We start from the raw sequence: 16,770 nt of genomic DNA, 5'->3' as shown, positions 1-16,770 counted from the left end.
AACGATAGTCCTTTGCCAAAGTTTCCTCTTTTGAGAGCAGAACTGCGCACTGGTGGCAGGTGAAGTTTCCCTAATGCCCTACATTTGTCACATAACTTCAGTAACCCCCAGAGATCAAGGCTACTTGATTTCCAGAGAGAGAACAATCTTTTGTATAAATGGTTTTAAGGCCTTGATATATGAATAATTATCTAATAAGTTATATGTTTCATAAACTTCAGCAGTAATCATTTGAAATGAATGAAATTTCACGAGAGAGACAATCCTAGATCCTGTTCACATTTCCCTCGATTCACAGCTAACATACTGTAACGAGATCATATGTGTTTTCAAAATATTAACCAAACTCAGGAAAATATGAGATGACATTCTAACTCCAAGCAGAAGGAAAAGTACAATCTGTGACACTACAAACAGAAACGGGAGTTTTTAGAACTTGTCATGGAGAAATGGAATTTGAGACCTGGAAGGTAGCCTAAGAAATTATATAATCCAACTTCACCATCTTCTAAGTGAATGAGCAGGTTCAAGGCAATAAAATTATCCTCTCTATGCCAAGAGCCAATCAGCAACAAAACTGGGACTGTAATTTGGGACTTGTTCCCAGTTTAGTCTCCTTCCAGCTTTTGAATATTTGCCTAGACAATTTTGTGGAAGATGACTCAAAATTCCTTTGAACCTCTAATGCAACCTGAGGTGAATTTTTATATCTTAGACTCAGCTACATTTTTCAGAATTCATTTTAGCATGTGCATGTTCTCTTGGAATTTTTTCTAATTAAGAGAATACAATGCCACTTGGTGACCAACTATTAAATTAAGAGAGGAAAGAATTTAAAAAGCATGAAGCCATATAAGACATTATGTTATTCAGCTAGCAATAAATACACCTTACCTCATTAAATCGTTGTACCATTTTGCCCTTTTTAATATCCCAAATAAAAGCACCATTTCGAGAAGTTGCTCCAGCAATACAATTTAAATCACCTTAGGAAACAATTTGTTAAGACATTATATGAAATGTCTGCCACACACGTAATTCTTTTCAAAAATGTAGTTTTTGAAAAAGTAAGACTTGAGTTTGCACAATGGTTCTTTTTTTAAACAATAAAAATTACCAAAGGTATGCAAATATAGAAAGAACAGCATAGTGCATGAATCCATCATACAATTTCAACAATTATCAAAATACAGTCAATCTAATTTTGTCTATAGCCCCCTACTGGATTTCTTTGGAGCAAATCTCTAACATTGTATTCTTTCATCAATAAAGACTTGAGGATAGATATCTAAAATACAGGAACTCTTTTATTAACATGACCAAACTACTACAGTCACAAATAGAAAATTCATCAAAAGTTCCTCAATATTATTACATATCCAGTCAGTATTTACATTTTTCTGACCACCTCGTAATTTTTTTTAATGGTTAGGAAACTATTTCTGTAAGCAGGACACATGAAAAATTCATTTTCTCCACCAAAAACATAAACAATGCTCTTTGTTTTTAAGAAGTTAAAAGAATCTGTGAAAATCAAACTGCTGCTAAGTTAGTAGATGGTCTTGAAGTTTTTGCAAGGCAGTCAAAGAAGAGGTTTGCTCCATTAGAAGAAAGAAATAGCTGTTATCTGCTGCCTAGAAGTAAAACTATGGAGGAATTATTTTGTGATAAGTGACTATAAATACTAAAAAAAAATGTCCTCACCATTTTTTTTCTAGGATTTTCATTCAGCTACACTTTGGGAGCTCTAAAATTATTGGGGAAATGTTTCCATATTTATTTGCACTTCTAAAAATTTTCCTGTGATATCTACCCTAAAAACAGAGGAAATTTTGCAATCATCTATATCCTACTCTACTTCCATCCAGTGTCAATCTTTTAAATTTCATCCACACTTACCTAACAATAGTGATTCATCAGTAATCACATTGCAAAACATGACAGAATTTCCATTTTCCAACATTTTTACTTTCTTGAGGCAAATTCTCAATGTAGAGAGCTTTAAAGCTTTAAGTAAGACTGGGCCTTCTGTGTTATGATTTGAAATAATGGTTTTTACAGTCACAACTTCTATTCAAGTTTTAGGTTTGAGACTTGAACACGTTTTGTAGAAGGAAGGATGCTCAGCTAATTGCTGCTGCAGTGTTACTGCACTGGCGGCCCAATTCCTGTATCTCAACCCAGCAGGCCCTGCTGTGAAGGCGCAAACTGCAGTGCCTGAGAGCACAGGCTTAAAGTCAAACTGACAAGGGTTCAGATCTTTATTCCACTACTACTCCCTATGTATACAATCTTGGGTAAGCTACTCAACCTCTCAGACCTCAGATCCTCTTTACTAAATGCTGCGTCTCACAATCAAAACTAAAATAAAGATGGAGGTAAAAAAAGGGAGCAGATAAGAGTGCTAATTGGTTGTGTTTGTTCCTTACTTCTTCATTAGTGAAGTAACATTTTTTTTCCAATACGTCTTGGATCTCTAATGGCACTAAGTATGTGCTGCTTAAAAGAACAGCCACTGTCATTAAGACGTGGAAGTAAAACCTTTTCTAGACCTTCTCCTCATGGCAGGAGACGAGGGATACATAAAACAGTGGTTCTGTACCTTTTCTGCGTCACGGGCCTCTCTGAACATGTGATTGATATGATCTTTGACAGATACAGGAACATGCACACATATGCTATAAATTACGCATAGAGTTCCAAGAGAGTCCCAGATTCTCTGAAGACATCAAAACCCGACAGCCCGTACATTCGGGGCTAAACGTCTCGGTGCGTGAGCAGATGAGTTAAAAACTAAGCTACACACCGCTCATGAGCGGGTTTTAAGTGAATATGCTAGTATTTGGACACGTAAATAAAGCATTCTACATACTTTATAAAGTGAAAAGTTCATTTTAGGTGTGTAAAGTTATGTATTATAGGGAAACAATGTTTTGGAAGAAAGTGTCAGAGGTTTCATAGGACATCTCTTCTCTTTCTTATGTTCGGGAAGGTATAAAGGTAGCATCATTCTGAGATCAAAGAAAAGATCCTCTTACAGCGCAAAAGCTCTTCAATATTACAAAAGTGTTTATATAGAATCACATGCTCACAATTAAACTGTGATGATATATAATCATTCATATTCACAAAACAGACGTATCAGAGAAAAATAGGTCTTACAATTTTTAGAAAATACATATTTGATTTTCACAATTTGATGGACATGAAAATTTTAAGGAAAACTTCTATAATGTACGATACACTACAGCTTTGTAGGCAGAGCTGTGCAAATGCAGCTAAAAATAGATGGGCCAGTATCATCCTGACTATGTCACACAGAAGGGCCCAGAAACCAAAGTGCTTGTGCAGGTACTCTTTTCTCAAACCCACAGAAACCGCACCAACAAATATGTTGGTACTAGTTTGCCTCCACCATCATTTGGAGCAAGATGGCACTGAGAAGAAGAAGATAATGCAAATGAAAATAAAAGTCAGGAACATCATTTAATTGTATTCCTGATTTTAATAAAATACTTCTTACCTGGAGCCCATGAAAGAGAATAAATAACCCCTTCATTCCCTGGGGAAGTGTACACTGCTGTCCATGTGTTTATATCCCAGACTTTTATCGTGCCGTCAAATGAAGCTGTTGCTAAAAGATTGGGGTCGTCAGGTTTGAATTTGCAGTCAAAGATAGTTTCCACATGACCCTAGGAGTGCAGCATAAAAAAGCATAGAACAAAACCAGAGCAAACGTGAGTCCTCAGCAGGGCTGCGTTCTATTTCATGCAGGACTTAATGATCATAAGAACGGAAGTTCATAGACTCATAGAATTATGATGACTCGATAATAGAAATAAATCTTAGAAAACACTTAATCCAACGTTGCTCATTTCATGAATGAGAACAAGAAAGCTCAGAGTAACTGGTACAGGTGGACTTCTCCTTCCTCAAAGAACATTCTACTTCTCATTTTGATTCCAAAATATAGTATAACTGTGATTTTCCAGTACTATACAAAGGAGTAAAGTGGCCCAGACAATAATAGGAACACTACCAAATGCAGAGTAATCCTGATAAGCTAAGCAGACATTAATATTTAAAGAAGTTTAGAATGTTTACATGTTTATAATTAAATATTTTAATAGTTCTATATATTCTTCTAAAATGTTTCAGTCAACCAAGATAAAGTCCTAATATATGATTCTCTATGAAAATAATTTTAGAACAATATTACCAATAATACATAAGTAAAAGTAAACATTATTTTATACACAAAATAAGTACAGTGTATAAAAGAAAGAACGACCACAGACATACCAAGTCCCTAAGAAAATCCCACTTCCTGGCTCCCATATCATAAAGTCCAACTCCACCATCCAGGAAACAGCACACTGCATGACCAGGAGGAAGAGAAAATGCTTGATTCTGGGTCAGAGTTGGGGGTGGGACTGCTTCACTCGTTGAGGATGTATAATGATTTTTGGTTGGGGACTGGATTGAAACTAGAAAAGAAAAAAAATAAACAAGTAAACATTTATGCCAGTAGCTTCCCATATGCTGGAATGAAACCACAGGACTTAATTTATAAAGATGCTCCTTTATTTTCTTTTATCCACAATTTATATCAGTAAACTCTTAAGCAATGATCAGATTTGCTGCCACAGGAGTACTTAAAATAACAATTTTTTCTTAATTATAGAAGTAACAACAGGTAATTAGAAAAAAACACAAAAGTAAAAAATGAAGAAGATATAAAACATCTATAATACTAACTACTAATCCAGTGACAAACATGTAATATATTCAAACATGGAATATATATTCTAGATCCTATATTTCCAATATTTAGGTTATTTTAACTTTTTAATAAACCATACAGATTATAAGAACCATGTTTAAAAGATAAAGCTGCCTAGTTCAGACTAATTTTATTTAATCCTATCACTCTTGGTATTTCTTATTATTGTTTCATTTTCCCCATGTAGATAATTTGAGATTATCTTAATATTCTCATTTAATAGCATTTTTAATGTAACTTTGCTCTAAATATTTTCAACTTAACATTAGACATTGTGTGGATTTGATGGTATCTTCAGCACATATATTGTCAAAGGCTATTTTTAAAAATTTGCTTTTCAGTAGCACACAGTATTTGATGTTTATATCTTTATATCACTCATTGTATTGGATAGCAGCAAATACAGTATTTTAGAATATCAAATTTTGATATTTTACTTACATTTCTTCCTTGGAGGAGAATTAAGTACATGTAAGCAGTGAAACCCTGTTTTCTTTAGTTTAAAATTATCGACAGGTGTTGTTCTAGAAACATTCCAAATGCGCAGAACACCCACTTGAGAATCTAGTCAGATCAACAAAAAAGCATGATATCAACACATTTTATTTGAAACATAAAATGCCCAGATATAAAAGTAATAATGAAATTTCAACTTGCCAGAGTTTTAGCACCACTTATTCTCACACAGTAACACAGTATAATAACACAAGGAAACAGCTGAAATGCTATTCACCCTTTAAATTTTCGGCATGTTCTGCCTTTTTTTTCTGTTTCAAATCCCTTTCTAGGGTGACAGACTGCCTGCTTTGGCAGTTCCCCCGCCCCCTCCGCCCCCACAAAGATCATTATGACAATTTGATCACAAAAGAGCACCCCAGTGACACACTTGCTCTAGAAAAACCAGCCACAGAAAACTTTCCAACCCCGCCATGAAACAATCCTTCCTCTTTTGAAATGTTCGTAAACTGCTTCCTTGCTCACTTGCAGCCAGACTGCCCGATATACCTGAAGACTAATCAGAAAGCCCCCTCCTTCCCCAAATCCCATCTTAAGAAGCTACTTTGGAAATAGTCTGGCAGTCCTCAGATGACTAAACACAGAGTTACCATACGACCCCAACAACTGCACTCCCACACATACACCCAACCCAATTACAGACATACGTCCACATAGCGCCTCACACATAGCGCCTCACACAAATGTTCACAGCAGCATATTTGTAATAGCACAAAGTGGAAACAAACGACATGTCTATCAGCTGATAAATGGATAAGCAAAACCTGGCGTACCCATACACTGGAAAGTTATCCATCCATAGAAAGGAATGAAGTACTCACTCACGCTACATCGAGGATGAACCTTGACAACTCTATGTCAAGTCAGAGAAGCCAGACATAAGAGGCCACATAACGAATGATTCCATTTCTATGAAATGTCCAGCACAGGCAGAACCACCCAGACAGAAAGCAGATTAGTGGTTTATGTACACACACATGTGACTAGGGGCTGTGGAGGGGTAATGGAGAGGGACTGCTGATGGGTATGGGGTTTATTAGGGGTACGAGGAAATATATGATGCTAATGGTTACACAATTTTGTGAACACAGAAACCATGACCCTGTATGGTGAGCTTTACGGTACATGAATTTCATCTCAATGATAATAATAATAAAAATAGATACATAAAAATTCCCATGTCTATCATTAATTATGTCCTGTGAAATTAAAGGCAATGGAGATATAGAAATAAGAATCCATCTACTTCCACGCGTAGTTTAAGTGCTTAAAGAAGTAAAGACTCCTTTAAAAAATGTTGAAAGCATAAAGACTCTTTGTCTTTTATTTTACACTTAGCAAATATGGGGAGTATTTATACAGTAGCTGAAAGTGCTCTGTCTCTTCAGAGACCTCTCTCTCTGAACCTAAGTAAATGGTAAGAGTAGAGTCATTTAATTTCTAATTACTACTTTAAATTCCTCATCTTACACTCTTCATCACTTCTTAGCTTTGCTAATTCTCCTATGATTAGGAAACTATGACTGTCAAAACTATCAGTGAGGCTAACAGACCCCTCATCCAGATAAATTGCTTTTCTAGCCAGTTTTTTTCCTATCACCCTACCATGGCTGAAACTGAACTGTCTTTGTCTTTGTATAAACACAAACACAGACATGCACCATGTGTGTACATACATAACATACTCCAATTTCACCAGAAACCTGGGAAACTGGGCCTTCTTTTCATTTTTATTTGTCATTGTGTTAATGACACACTGTACAAGTAAAAGTAAACTAGGTACTTACTACAATAAATGATAATGTTTGCGATATTAAGTTTCACACAAAATTAACCAATAAAAGAGCACAATTTCCCTGACTCAGTTAAAGAATATACATATATTTAAACCTCTGGGGAATAGGGTAAAATTACCTCCCGTTATAAACATTCCAGGAGCACTGGGAACCCAGGCCAAGCATTGCACAGAAGCTGCTGCACTGGGAAAATGAAAGGTCGTTATGCAACAAAGTGATTCCGAATCTACTAGGCGAATTCCATGATGCAAATTAGCCACGAGGAGGTAATCAGTGGACAGTGGGTCCCATTCCAGGGCTGTAATGGGATCCTCTTCATCAGTCCCTTCAAGAGATTCAGGTCTCAGAACATGTTTCTGACTTTTACTACCTATTAAAATGGAAAGAGCATGATTTTAAACAAAATTTACAGAGTAAGATTAATAATTGAGATCATATGAACTTTCTCCTCACATACCACTGATCTCTGAGAGCCCTGGGAATACAAGCCTGGCACTTCTATGCAGAAGTCATAACTGACATGTGAAGGCCGGGGAATTAGTTTGTCCTAAGGGTGAAAGTCAGACTGAACTGCTTTGCTTTGGCAATCCTCAGTACCCTGTGTGTTTTTCTACTTGTTACTGAAAAGCTGTAAGAAAAAGACGTAGAGAAATAATACACGTGATCTTGTCAGCAACTACAATTTCACTGAGCAGTGGAGGGATAGGGCGGTGCTTACTGAAGGGAAGAACATCGCGTTCTGAGGAAAAGCACAGACTTTGGAGGCCTGCCTGGGTCCAGATCCCAGTCCCAAGATACTTAACCTCTGTGTGCTTGGTTTTTAATTTTATAGTGGAAAATATAACAGCACCAGTTTTTTGTTTGTTTGTTTGTTTTAAAGAGTAAAGACTTAGTTGCTTGAAGTGCTTAGAACAATGAGGCATATGATAAACAGCCTACCAATATTAACTGTCATCTGTCCTCATTCAGCCTATTATTTGTCATATCACAATTCACTCCTGGCTACCAGAACAAATAGGCAGCCAGAAAAACAGGGAGATGAAACAAGCAAAATTAAGTGAAGAAAAGGATTAGCAAACAATCCTCTTATTTCTTCCAAATCATATACACGCTGGTGATACAGGGAAAAAAGGCTTTTGCTGAAGGACCAATGGGGACTCCAATTAAAGAGTCCTCTCTTTCGCAAAAGAAAGGCAGTGAAACAACTAAGTTTAGAGGTTACAAGCTTAACAGAAGTACCAATTATTCCTAAGTATTGTAAATTTTAAAAGAAGCGTTTATTTTAAAAATAAGGCAATTGAAAGATACCATAGCTCTTCCTGCAATGTCATCATTACATCATTACATACAGTTTTTCAATATATGGGATTATAAAAGCAGTATTACACAGGCACAATGTCATCAACAACATTGCTAAAATGAAGCAATGTAATTTGATTAATGCATATCCCTGGAATAATACCAAAGTCAATTTAATTAAAACATTTCTATTATGAAGATTTTAAAAAAGGGTTTTCTAATGATCTGGCTTTGTCTATAACTCAAAATAGCCAAAGCAGTAATTTTCCAACTTTTTTGGCCCTGGAATCCCCTGTTCATACAAGCATTTTCACATGAGATCCAATACAGAATACAGAAGAAAGTGGTGCTTTTCATATTGAAAGGGAGCAGAAAGCTTGAATCACCTACCAAGACTACCCATCCCCACCCCCACCCAAAACACACATAAATACACAAACATAATAAGCACAGTTTAACAATCACTGCTTCAAAACGATGGATGTACTGCATTACTGTGGGCAGTCCTCCACGCATATTTATTATTTTTTCCAAGAGGGAAGAGACAGGACAGCAGAGAGCTTGAGGTCTTAGTCTCCTGCAAGAGCCCAGAGGACAGAAATTTCATCTAGTTGCATGGAAATAGAACCATCTGTGGTCCCAATAAGTCATTAAGAAGGCAAGAGTGACTACTCCTCAGGAAAAGTACAAACATAACAGTACCGGTATGAATGCTAACTGTCTCAAAGTTTCCAACCCGCAATTTAGAATGTAGTATCAGAATTTGAAAGTAGTGTTTCCTTCATGACCCAATAGCTCTTGTAAATGTAAGGAAAATACATAGCAGGATTTACTAACGTTTGTGCACATTAAGTGCTGAAAACCTTACAGAAAAACGAGGTTGAGAAGTCTGCATTGGGTTGTTATGGGTTGGATTGTGTCCCCAAAAGATGCTGAAGGCCTAACGCCCAGCATCTGTGATGTGACTTTATTTGGAAATAGGTATTTGCAGATGACCAAGTTAAGATGAGGTCATTAGGGTGGACCCTAAAGCACTATAACTGTGTCCTTATAAAAAGGGGACATTTGGACACAGACACACACAGGTACACAGATGAAACACCCTGGGGAGACTGGCGTTATGCTGTCACAAGCTAAGGAACCACCAGAAGCTAAGAGAAAGCCTGGAACAGAACCTTTCTAGTGCCTTCAGAGGGCCTTGCCAGACACCTTGATTTCTCACTTTCAGCCTCTAGAATCGTGAGACGGTAAAAATTCTAAGAGTTCTCATCACAAGGAAAAAATTTATTTTTGTCTTTTTTTCTTTTTCCTTTTATTGTATCTATATGAGATGACGGATGCTCACTAAGCTTATTATGGGAATCATTTCACAATATTTGTAAACAAACCATCATGCTGTACATCTTAAACTCATGCAGTGATGTATGTCAGTTCTATCTCAATAATAACAAAAAATTCTGTTGTTCTAAGCCTTCCGGCTTGTGGTACTTTGTTAGGGCAGCCCTATCAAGCTAACACAGGGTGGATGCAGAAAAATAACATTTGGTGACGCGGGCACAGGTGCACAAACTAGTCTGACAACCAGATGGTTGAGTTATGGGAAAACAGTGGCCTCTTCTGGAAGTCACACAAGCCAGACTGTTGAAATATTATACTTTCTACCCTGCCATAAACCTAAAAAGAAAAGTGGAGGAGGCGTTATTCCTGCCCATCCTTTCTATGCCAAAATAAGAGTACAACGTCTCAGCGTTTCATAGCTTAGACACGTAATACTATGTTTCAATATCTTAATGGATTAAAACCTTCAAAAATGCCCAGTAACAATAACAAAGCCCTAGTCAATGAAAAAGGAGACTGCCACAATGACAAATCACAAAATATGAAAAATACCTAAAGTGAAACATGGGCCAGAATAAGAGCACACCCCCACTATTATCCTCAGAGCTCAGGCAGCACAGATTCCGCAAGATGCAAGATTTCACGATCCCCACGAAATCTCGGTGTGTGGGCCAGCCATGGAGACACGTGGGAGTGTCCTGTCCCTACCTGCACCCCAGGGGGCAGAGGGGCAAGAGGAGGAGGCACATGGCACGTCTTTACTGTCCCCACATCACCTCCCTGGACTGAGGAGGATAAAGAGTAAAGGAGGGAGAGGAGGTGGTATTCCCCTGACCAGCACAGATAAAGTCAGCAAAGTACGTCACTTAACTGTGAGCCTCGGGGACCAGCTATAACCAGAATCTGCTCCCAGTGCAGAGGGGGGAACAGACTGGGTGAGGGCGTCTGAGACAACAAATGTTAGTGAAGCAAAGAACTGGTCCCTCTCCACTTGACTCTAAAACAGATGACACCGACCCCGTGTTAAATCAGTACACCAAGAGGTGTGTACAAGGAGCCCAGAGGGAGGTGCAGAGAAGCACATGGACAATTATTCTCACCTTTCTTAAAAAGGTAAATAATAGATCTTCTTTAAAACGTATTTAAAATAAAATGTCCCCACTTGATCAATAATTTATATATCCTTTGTTTTTTAATATTAAAAAGATCATTCCCTCAGGAAAGAAAAGTTTTATTTGGAAGTTCACTGTTTCTTTTGCTCAACTGCAACTTCTTCTTTCTTCTATTCATTTCAGATATATTGAATATAATGCATCTTGGGAAAGTAGTTATCCTAATCCTGAAACAGCATCTATCTAGTGAACCAGGAGTCACATCCACCAACAGGGACACCAGATGGCTAAAAGCACATTTTTCTAATGTCAGCAGTGCTTACTTATGAGTGGAGAACTGTTCAGATAATTTTTCAATTTTTTTAATTATACATTTTATTACTGTTTAAATGTTAAAAATAATCATAAAAGAACTTCTCAGACCTTTCCATTAAGCCACGTTAATTAACTAATAGGGCTACAAAGAGTTCTGTTCCTTTTTATCTCAGGTTCAAATTCTGCTAAGGAGCTGTGGCATCAGAATGGTACTTTACAAGCAGGTGTGAAAATATTTTTGAGTAGTATTAGTAAGTTATTATATAATCCAGCCCTAGGTCCTTTTTCATTCAAGCCATTTTCTTAGTAAATGTGCAGAATCAAAGAATTGACTAAAAAAGTAAAAATACAGAACAAATGCCTGAGTGGAGTTATCTCAAAGTAAAATCTGCACAGCTGAGTTAAATGTACTGCAATGCCTTACAGATAAGATTTACTTCCAATGGTTATTTGGAATTGGCACAGTGCTGGATAATATTTGGGTAACTATTATTTAAAAATGAAAATACTGTTAACTTTCTATGCAGTGTAAATAAGAAATTACATATGCTATGGAAAATAAAATTTAAGAGACCTGACTAATACAATTCTTACCTGGTTGAAAAATTGACAGACTTCCATCAATATGACCAAAGACAACTTTCCCCCTTTTCTGGGTATGCCATCTGAATACACAGATATCGGACAGGAAGCTATGGGCTTCTCTGTGCACGGTCACCCCGCTCTCTGGTCCTGAGATGGTCCAGATGAACAGTGGGCCTCTGTGGGAAGCAAATGCCACAGCATCATCTGCATTCCAGCACCAGCTAAGAGAGGCAGGCGTCCCTGGAACACATTAAATACAGATACACAGTAGAGAGACGTGGCACAAGATCGTACCGTGAAACGTTATTTGCATCCTACCTTTCCAAAGCAACTAGAATGCAAGACTATGTTCGATATTAAAAAAATATTACCTTCCTACTCAGGAATTTGATTTATAAAGTATCCCTAAAGACTACGGGAACATATGGAGAGTATTTCTACGATGAAAAAGTACCTGGTTTCTGGTTTAAAACTGCTAATATGATCATATGTTCCACTTACTTGAAGAAATTTATCGAGTTCTTTCTTTCAGAAAACTATATATTAAAGCAATAAATTCTTACTAAGTTTCTGTGTATAGGACCTCCTTTAGGTGTTCTAGGTATACAAGCTAGTGTAGGGTACAATTCCTGCTTTAAAGGACCTTAAATATAAACTGGGGAGAGAAGGATTAAATGTATGAAAAGTTTAAAGCTACTATAAGGATTTAATAACAACAAAGTTAATGCTACAAACTACGTCTTACCAGGAGTTTAGATTTACATCTTAGCTTTGCCTCAGATGAACTAAACAAGTCTATTTACCTCTCTAAACCTGCTTCCTCATCTATAAAACAGACGTGACTAAAAATAGCTAACCACCTGTTTCACATAAAAGTTAGGGCAAGAAAAAATAATAATGTACGTAGGAATCCTTTTTAAACTAAAATACAAAAGTTAATTGTTAATCTCCTATTATTGTGATCAAATAAATAATATATGAAGTAAATGTTATGGTAAATTTATGACTCAGGAGACAGATTGTGAATCTCCCAACATAGAATCAGAATCATCAAACTGAATGCGCATATCAGATCATGTGGAGTTAGGGCCCAGGAATCTATTTTTAACAAGGTTCTCCAAATGATTTTTATGTGTAGAAGGGTTTGTGACTGTTGGGCTACTGCCCTGGAAAGAAACTGGATTTGAACTGTACCTGAAGGAGCAGCAGAGTTTAAATACATGGGATGAAAAGTATTTCCCAGGAAGAGGAAATGCTATGCACAAAGACACAGAGTTGAAAGTTGTTCATTAACAGTAAATTCAATTTGTATCAACAGTCTACAACGTGCCAAGAGGCAGCAACTATTTCAGGGCCTGACATACAATGGGAACTCTATAAATACTCACTGAATGAATGAATGAGTACATAAATAAGGCCAAAAAAAAAACGCTGTTTGGCTTTCAGATACATTAACAGAGGTAGAGTTTCCCTATTAGGGATAAGACACGCTGTATGGGTCAAACCACCACAGCACACTTGAAGGAAGCCACCGGAATGCTGGTTCTCAGAATGTGTGTTTCCAGGACAGCAAGGAAGAGAAGTGACCAGAAACAACATCACGTAGTTAAGATAGAAAACAGTGCTATATTGGCTTGTCACGTGCAAGCAATTCTAAGAGCTCTACAAATATCCACTCATTTAATTCTCCCAAGAATATCCTGAGATAGGCAGGTAGTATTATTATCCAATGTTAACAGTTTTTTTTTTTCTGAAAGTGTATTATTAAGTGTGACATTTTTCAAGTTGGTGACAATTTTTTAACATTTTACATTTAAACAAAGTAACACTCATTTTCTTTTAGGTGACTTTTATTATTAAGAAAAAAGAACGATGAAGTAAAAAAAAAAATACAGAGACACGTTCACGTTCAAGTGCAACTTCCAGATGTGGAAGTTCTAGTATTCATTTTTTTTAAACTTGACAGTGCAAACGTCTACTTTGCTTAAACTGAATTCTGAAAAGAAAAAATGGAATCTAAGCCATTTCAAAGGGGGTTATTTTAAATGAAAGTGACCCAAATATTCATATTTTTTTTGCAAATAAAATGTCAAAGCTTTCAGTCTTCAAATTAAGATCTTTGCAAACAACATGAGGAATTTACTGAGTCTTTGAAAATTTTCAGAAAGAGGAAAAATACATAAAATTGATCAAAACTCTTAGCAAATTATTTATTCATCCCACAGATGTCACTGAGAAGTCATTTAATTGTACATTCAGTGGCAAAGGAAGCTAAGGGGCACACAGCGGACGAAGAACTTTCCCTTCCACGGTGAGTGGATGTGAGGTGGGTGGTGCCCGATGACAAATCAGCGGACAGACGAGGTAATGATACAACAATATGTTGTCTAATCTGTCTTCTGCATAACATTTACAAAACCTTATTATGCAGTTATAGTCTAGCATAGATTTTGCATGGCAACTTTATAAGCACAATGACACTGTAACATTTTTCGTTTATGTCACATAAAATATGGGAAGAATTTTAATTTAAAATTAACCTCACACAAAGCTGGATTTAAAGTATTGGGGAAGTGCACTGTTGATCAGTATAAACAATACTGGAAACACCTGTAGGATCTGTGATTGGTGGAGAAATGGATATGACCAGAAAAACATGAGATCTTGATTGAGGCTGCCAATCGCCGTTTATAAACCACAAAGCTTTGTGCCTAACGTAATTTGGCTTTTTCTCATTGGGGTACTGAAAACCTTAAGGAAGACTGTTACTTGACGTTAATGGAGGGTCACTGAATAGCTGACTTTTAAAAAGATTTTGTTCAGAGATCGAAGCAAACTACTTACTAATACTGAAATTCACTGATTGTTGCAAGTGAAAATAATAAGCGGGGTATACGAACCTGGAAAGGAGATTCACATTTTCCTAGCTGAAAATATTTGGTAAATATTTTTAGGACGAAAGGTACATAACAAAATTGGTGTATTTTACCGGTATTTTCAGCACTCCTAATGACCTAAATTTGAAAGGACAAGGACAAAGCTATACTCCATCTATGCTGAAGATATCCAAAGGTTCCAAAAGGCACCATTACTGTTATACTGGAAGCAAGATTTAAATACAATTGCCTACGAATCCTCAATATTGTTGTTACCTACCAAAAAGAATATTATAAAGAAACCTGGAACAAAATAAAATCAGTGACATTGTCACATCTCAGGTTTCTATCTCAAAGTTACAATTAGTATTTTTTAGAGAAAAGGTTGAATATGGAAAATATATCCAGCAGTAGCTTTCGAAACCATAATCGATAACTGAGCTACACTGAGTGCTCAAAAAGAGAACTGAATTACTATGACATTTAACACAGAGAAGTGACGATTTAACTTCATCACCATGATAGGGTAAGATGCTAGGTAGAAACAATGTGATGACATTATGCCATTCACAAAGATCTATTTGCATGAACCAGAACTTCCTACTGTGACCTAAAAGTACAGGAAAGAAATCAACTCAGCAGAGCAGTGACTACATACGTAATACTGCCTTTGTATGTTTCAAGCAAGGCCAATTGTCTCACTGCGAAAATTGTATCTAATTATTATTTTTACATTTATTTTGGAATTTTTAATGTTACATTTAAATATTAATAAAGTTGTTTGGTGTTGACTACATTTTTTCACGGATCAGTGTACTAAGTCTGATTATTTCATGAAATTCGGTTTCGGTTTTGTACACATGCACACACACAAAAATGAGTGATGATGTGAAATGTGTTTCTTATGTAGATTACCATCAGAAAGCCTGGCAACACCACTTTAAAACCTGAGCTAACTGAAGTGAAATATTTTGCTTACTGAAATAAAAATATTTTATTCAATGAAATAAATCCCAGTTATAGTTATATATAATCCCAGTTATATACCTTTTGTACTGTCGAGCTTAGCAATGACTTTTTGTTCTGCAACATTCCAAATGATCACTAAATTATCGGTACTGCCACTTGCAAACAGATCAGGGTGATGTGGACACCAAGAGATAGCTGTGATTGTTTTTTTATGTTCAGACATAATTGCGTGAAGTTTGAATTCATCATAACGGTGATCCAACTGAAAAATACATAAATAAAACATGTCAGTGCTTCTTTCTATGTAATACACTTTCCATTAATCATTACATTATTTTTAAAAAGCTACACACATGAAAATTAATACACCTAATCATAAGATGTGAACACAATTCAAGACGTGATCTACTTTTAAGTGAATTCAAATGTACTCAATTACCTGAAAGAAATCATTTTTTAAAAAGTAAGAGAGAATTGAAATTAAACATTGATTTTAAAAACAAGGAAAAATAAATGTTGTACATTTAAATATGCATAATAATTCAGAGGTTTATTATCTTTTGCATAGCTCTATCTATTTATGAGGGAAAAACACCTTGTTTTATAACTGGAAGTTTGCACCTTTTGACCGCCTTCACCAAATTTTGTCAACCCCCACTCCCCACCTCTGGCAGCCACCGACCTGTTCTCTGTATCTATGAGCTTGCTATTTTGTTTTGTGTTTTAGATTCTACATAAGAGTGAATCATTTGGTATTTGTTTTTCTCTACCTGACTTATCTCAGTTAGTATAATTCCCTAAGGGTCCCTCCACGTTGTCACAAAAGGCAAGATTTCCTCCTTTTTTATGGCTGAATAGTATCCCACTGTGTGTGTGTGTGTGTGTGTGTGCACGCGCACGTGCACCACAACGCTATCCATTTACCCACTGATGAACATTTAGGTTGCCTCCATGTCTTGGCTACTGTAAACAATGCTGTCATGAACATGGACCTGAACATATATCTTTTCCAGTTGTTGTTTTGGTTTCCTTTGGATACGTACTCAGAAGTGGAACTGCAGGATTATATGGTAGTTGCATTTTTAATTTTGGGGAAACTTTCATACTATTTTCCAGAGTACCTGCACCAATTTACATTCCCACCAAGACTGCACAAGGGTTCCCTTTTCCCCACATCCTCA

General features: G+C 36.5%; 1 protein-coding gene across 2 annotated transcripts in view; it reads right to left on the bottom strand.

Moving 5' to 3' along the window:
- The window catches only part of WDR17 (WD repeat domain 17), a 65,548-nt gene that overhangs the window by 34,071 nt on the left and 14,707 nt on the right, over window positions 1-16,770 (bottom strand). For both annotated transcript variants that reach the window (XM_057697180.1, XM_057697181.1), the window contains exons 3-9: window positions 15,668-15,851; window positions 11,754-11,984; window positions 7,214-7,465; window positions 5,225-5,347; window positions 4,303-4,487; window positions 3,524-3,692; window positions 895-986 (exon numbers count right to left, since the gene is read on the bottom strand). In XM_057697180.1, the coding sequence (XP_057553163.1) occupies window positions 895-986; window positions 3,524-3,692; window positions 4,303-4,487; window positions 5,225-5,347; window positions 7,214-7,465; window positions 11,754-11,984; window positions 15,668-15,851 (1,236 nt within the window). The remainder of the gene's footprint in view (window positions 1-894; window positions 987-3,523; window positions 3,693-4,302; window positions 4,488-5,224; window positions 5,348-7,213; window positions 7,466-11,753; window positions 11,985-15,667; window positions 15,852-16,770) is intronic.

This window comes from Hippopotamus amphibius, chromosome 10, assembly GCF_030028045.1.
Source record: "Hippopotamus amphibius kiboko isolate mHipAmp2 chromosome 10, mHipAmp2.hap2, whole genome shotgun sequence".
NCBI lineage: Eukaryota > Metazoa > Chordata > Mammalia > Artiodactyla > Hippopotamidae > Hippopotamus > Hippopotamus amphibius.
The sequence above is the reverse complement of the archived record's forward strand: the minus strand, read 5'-3'. Positions and strand labels throughout refer to the sequence as shown.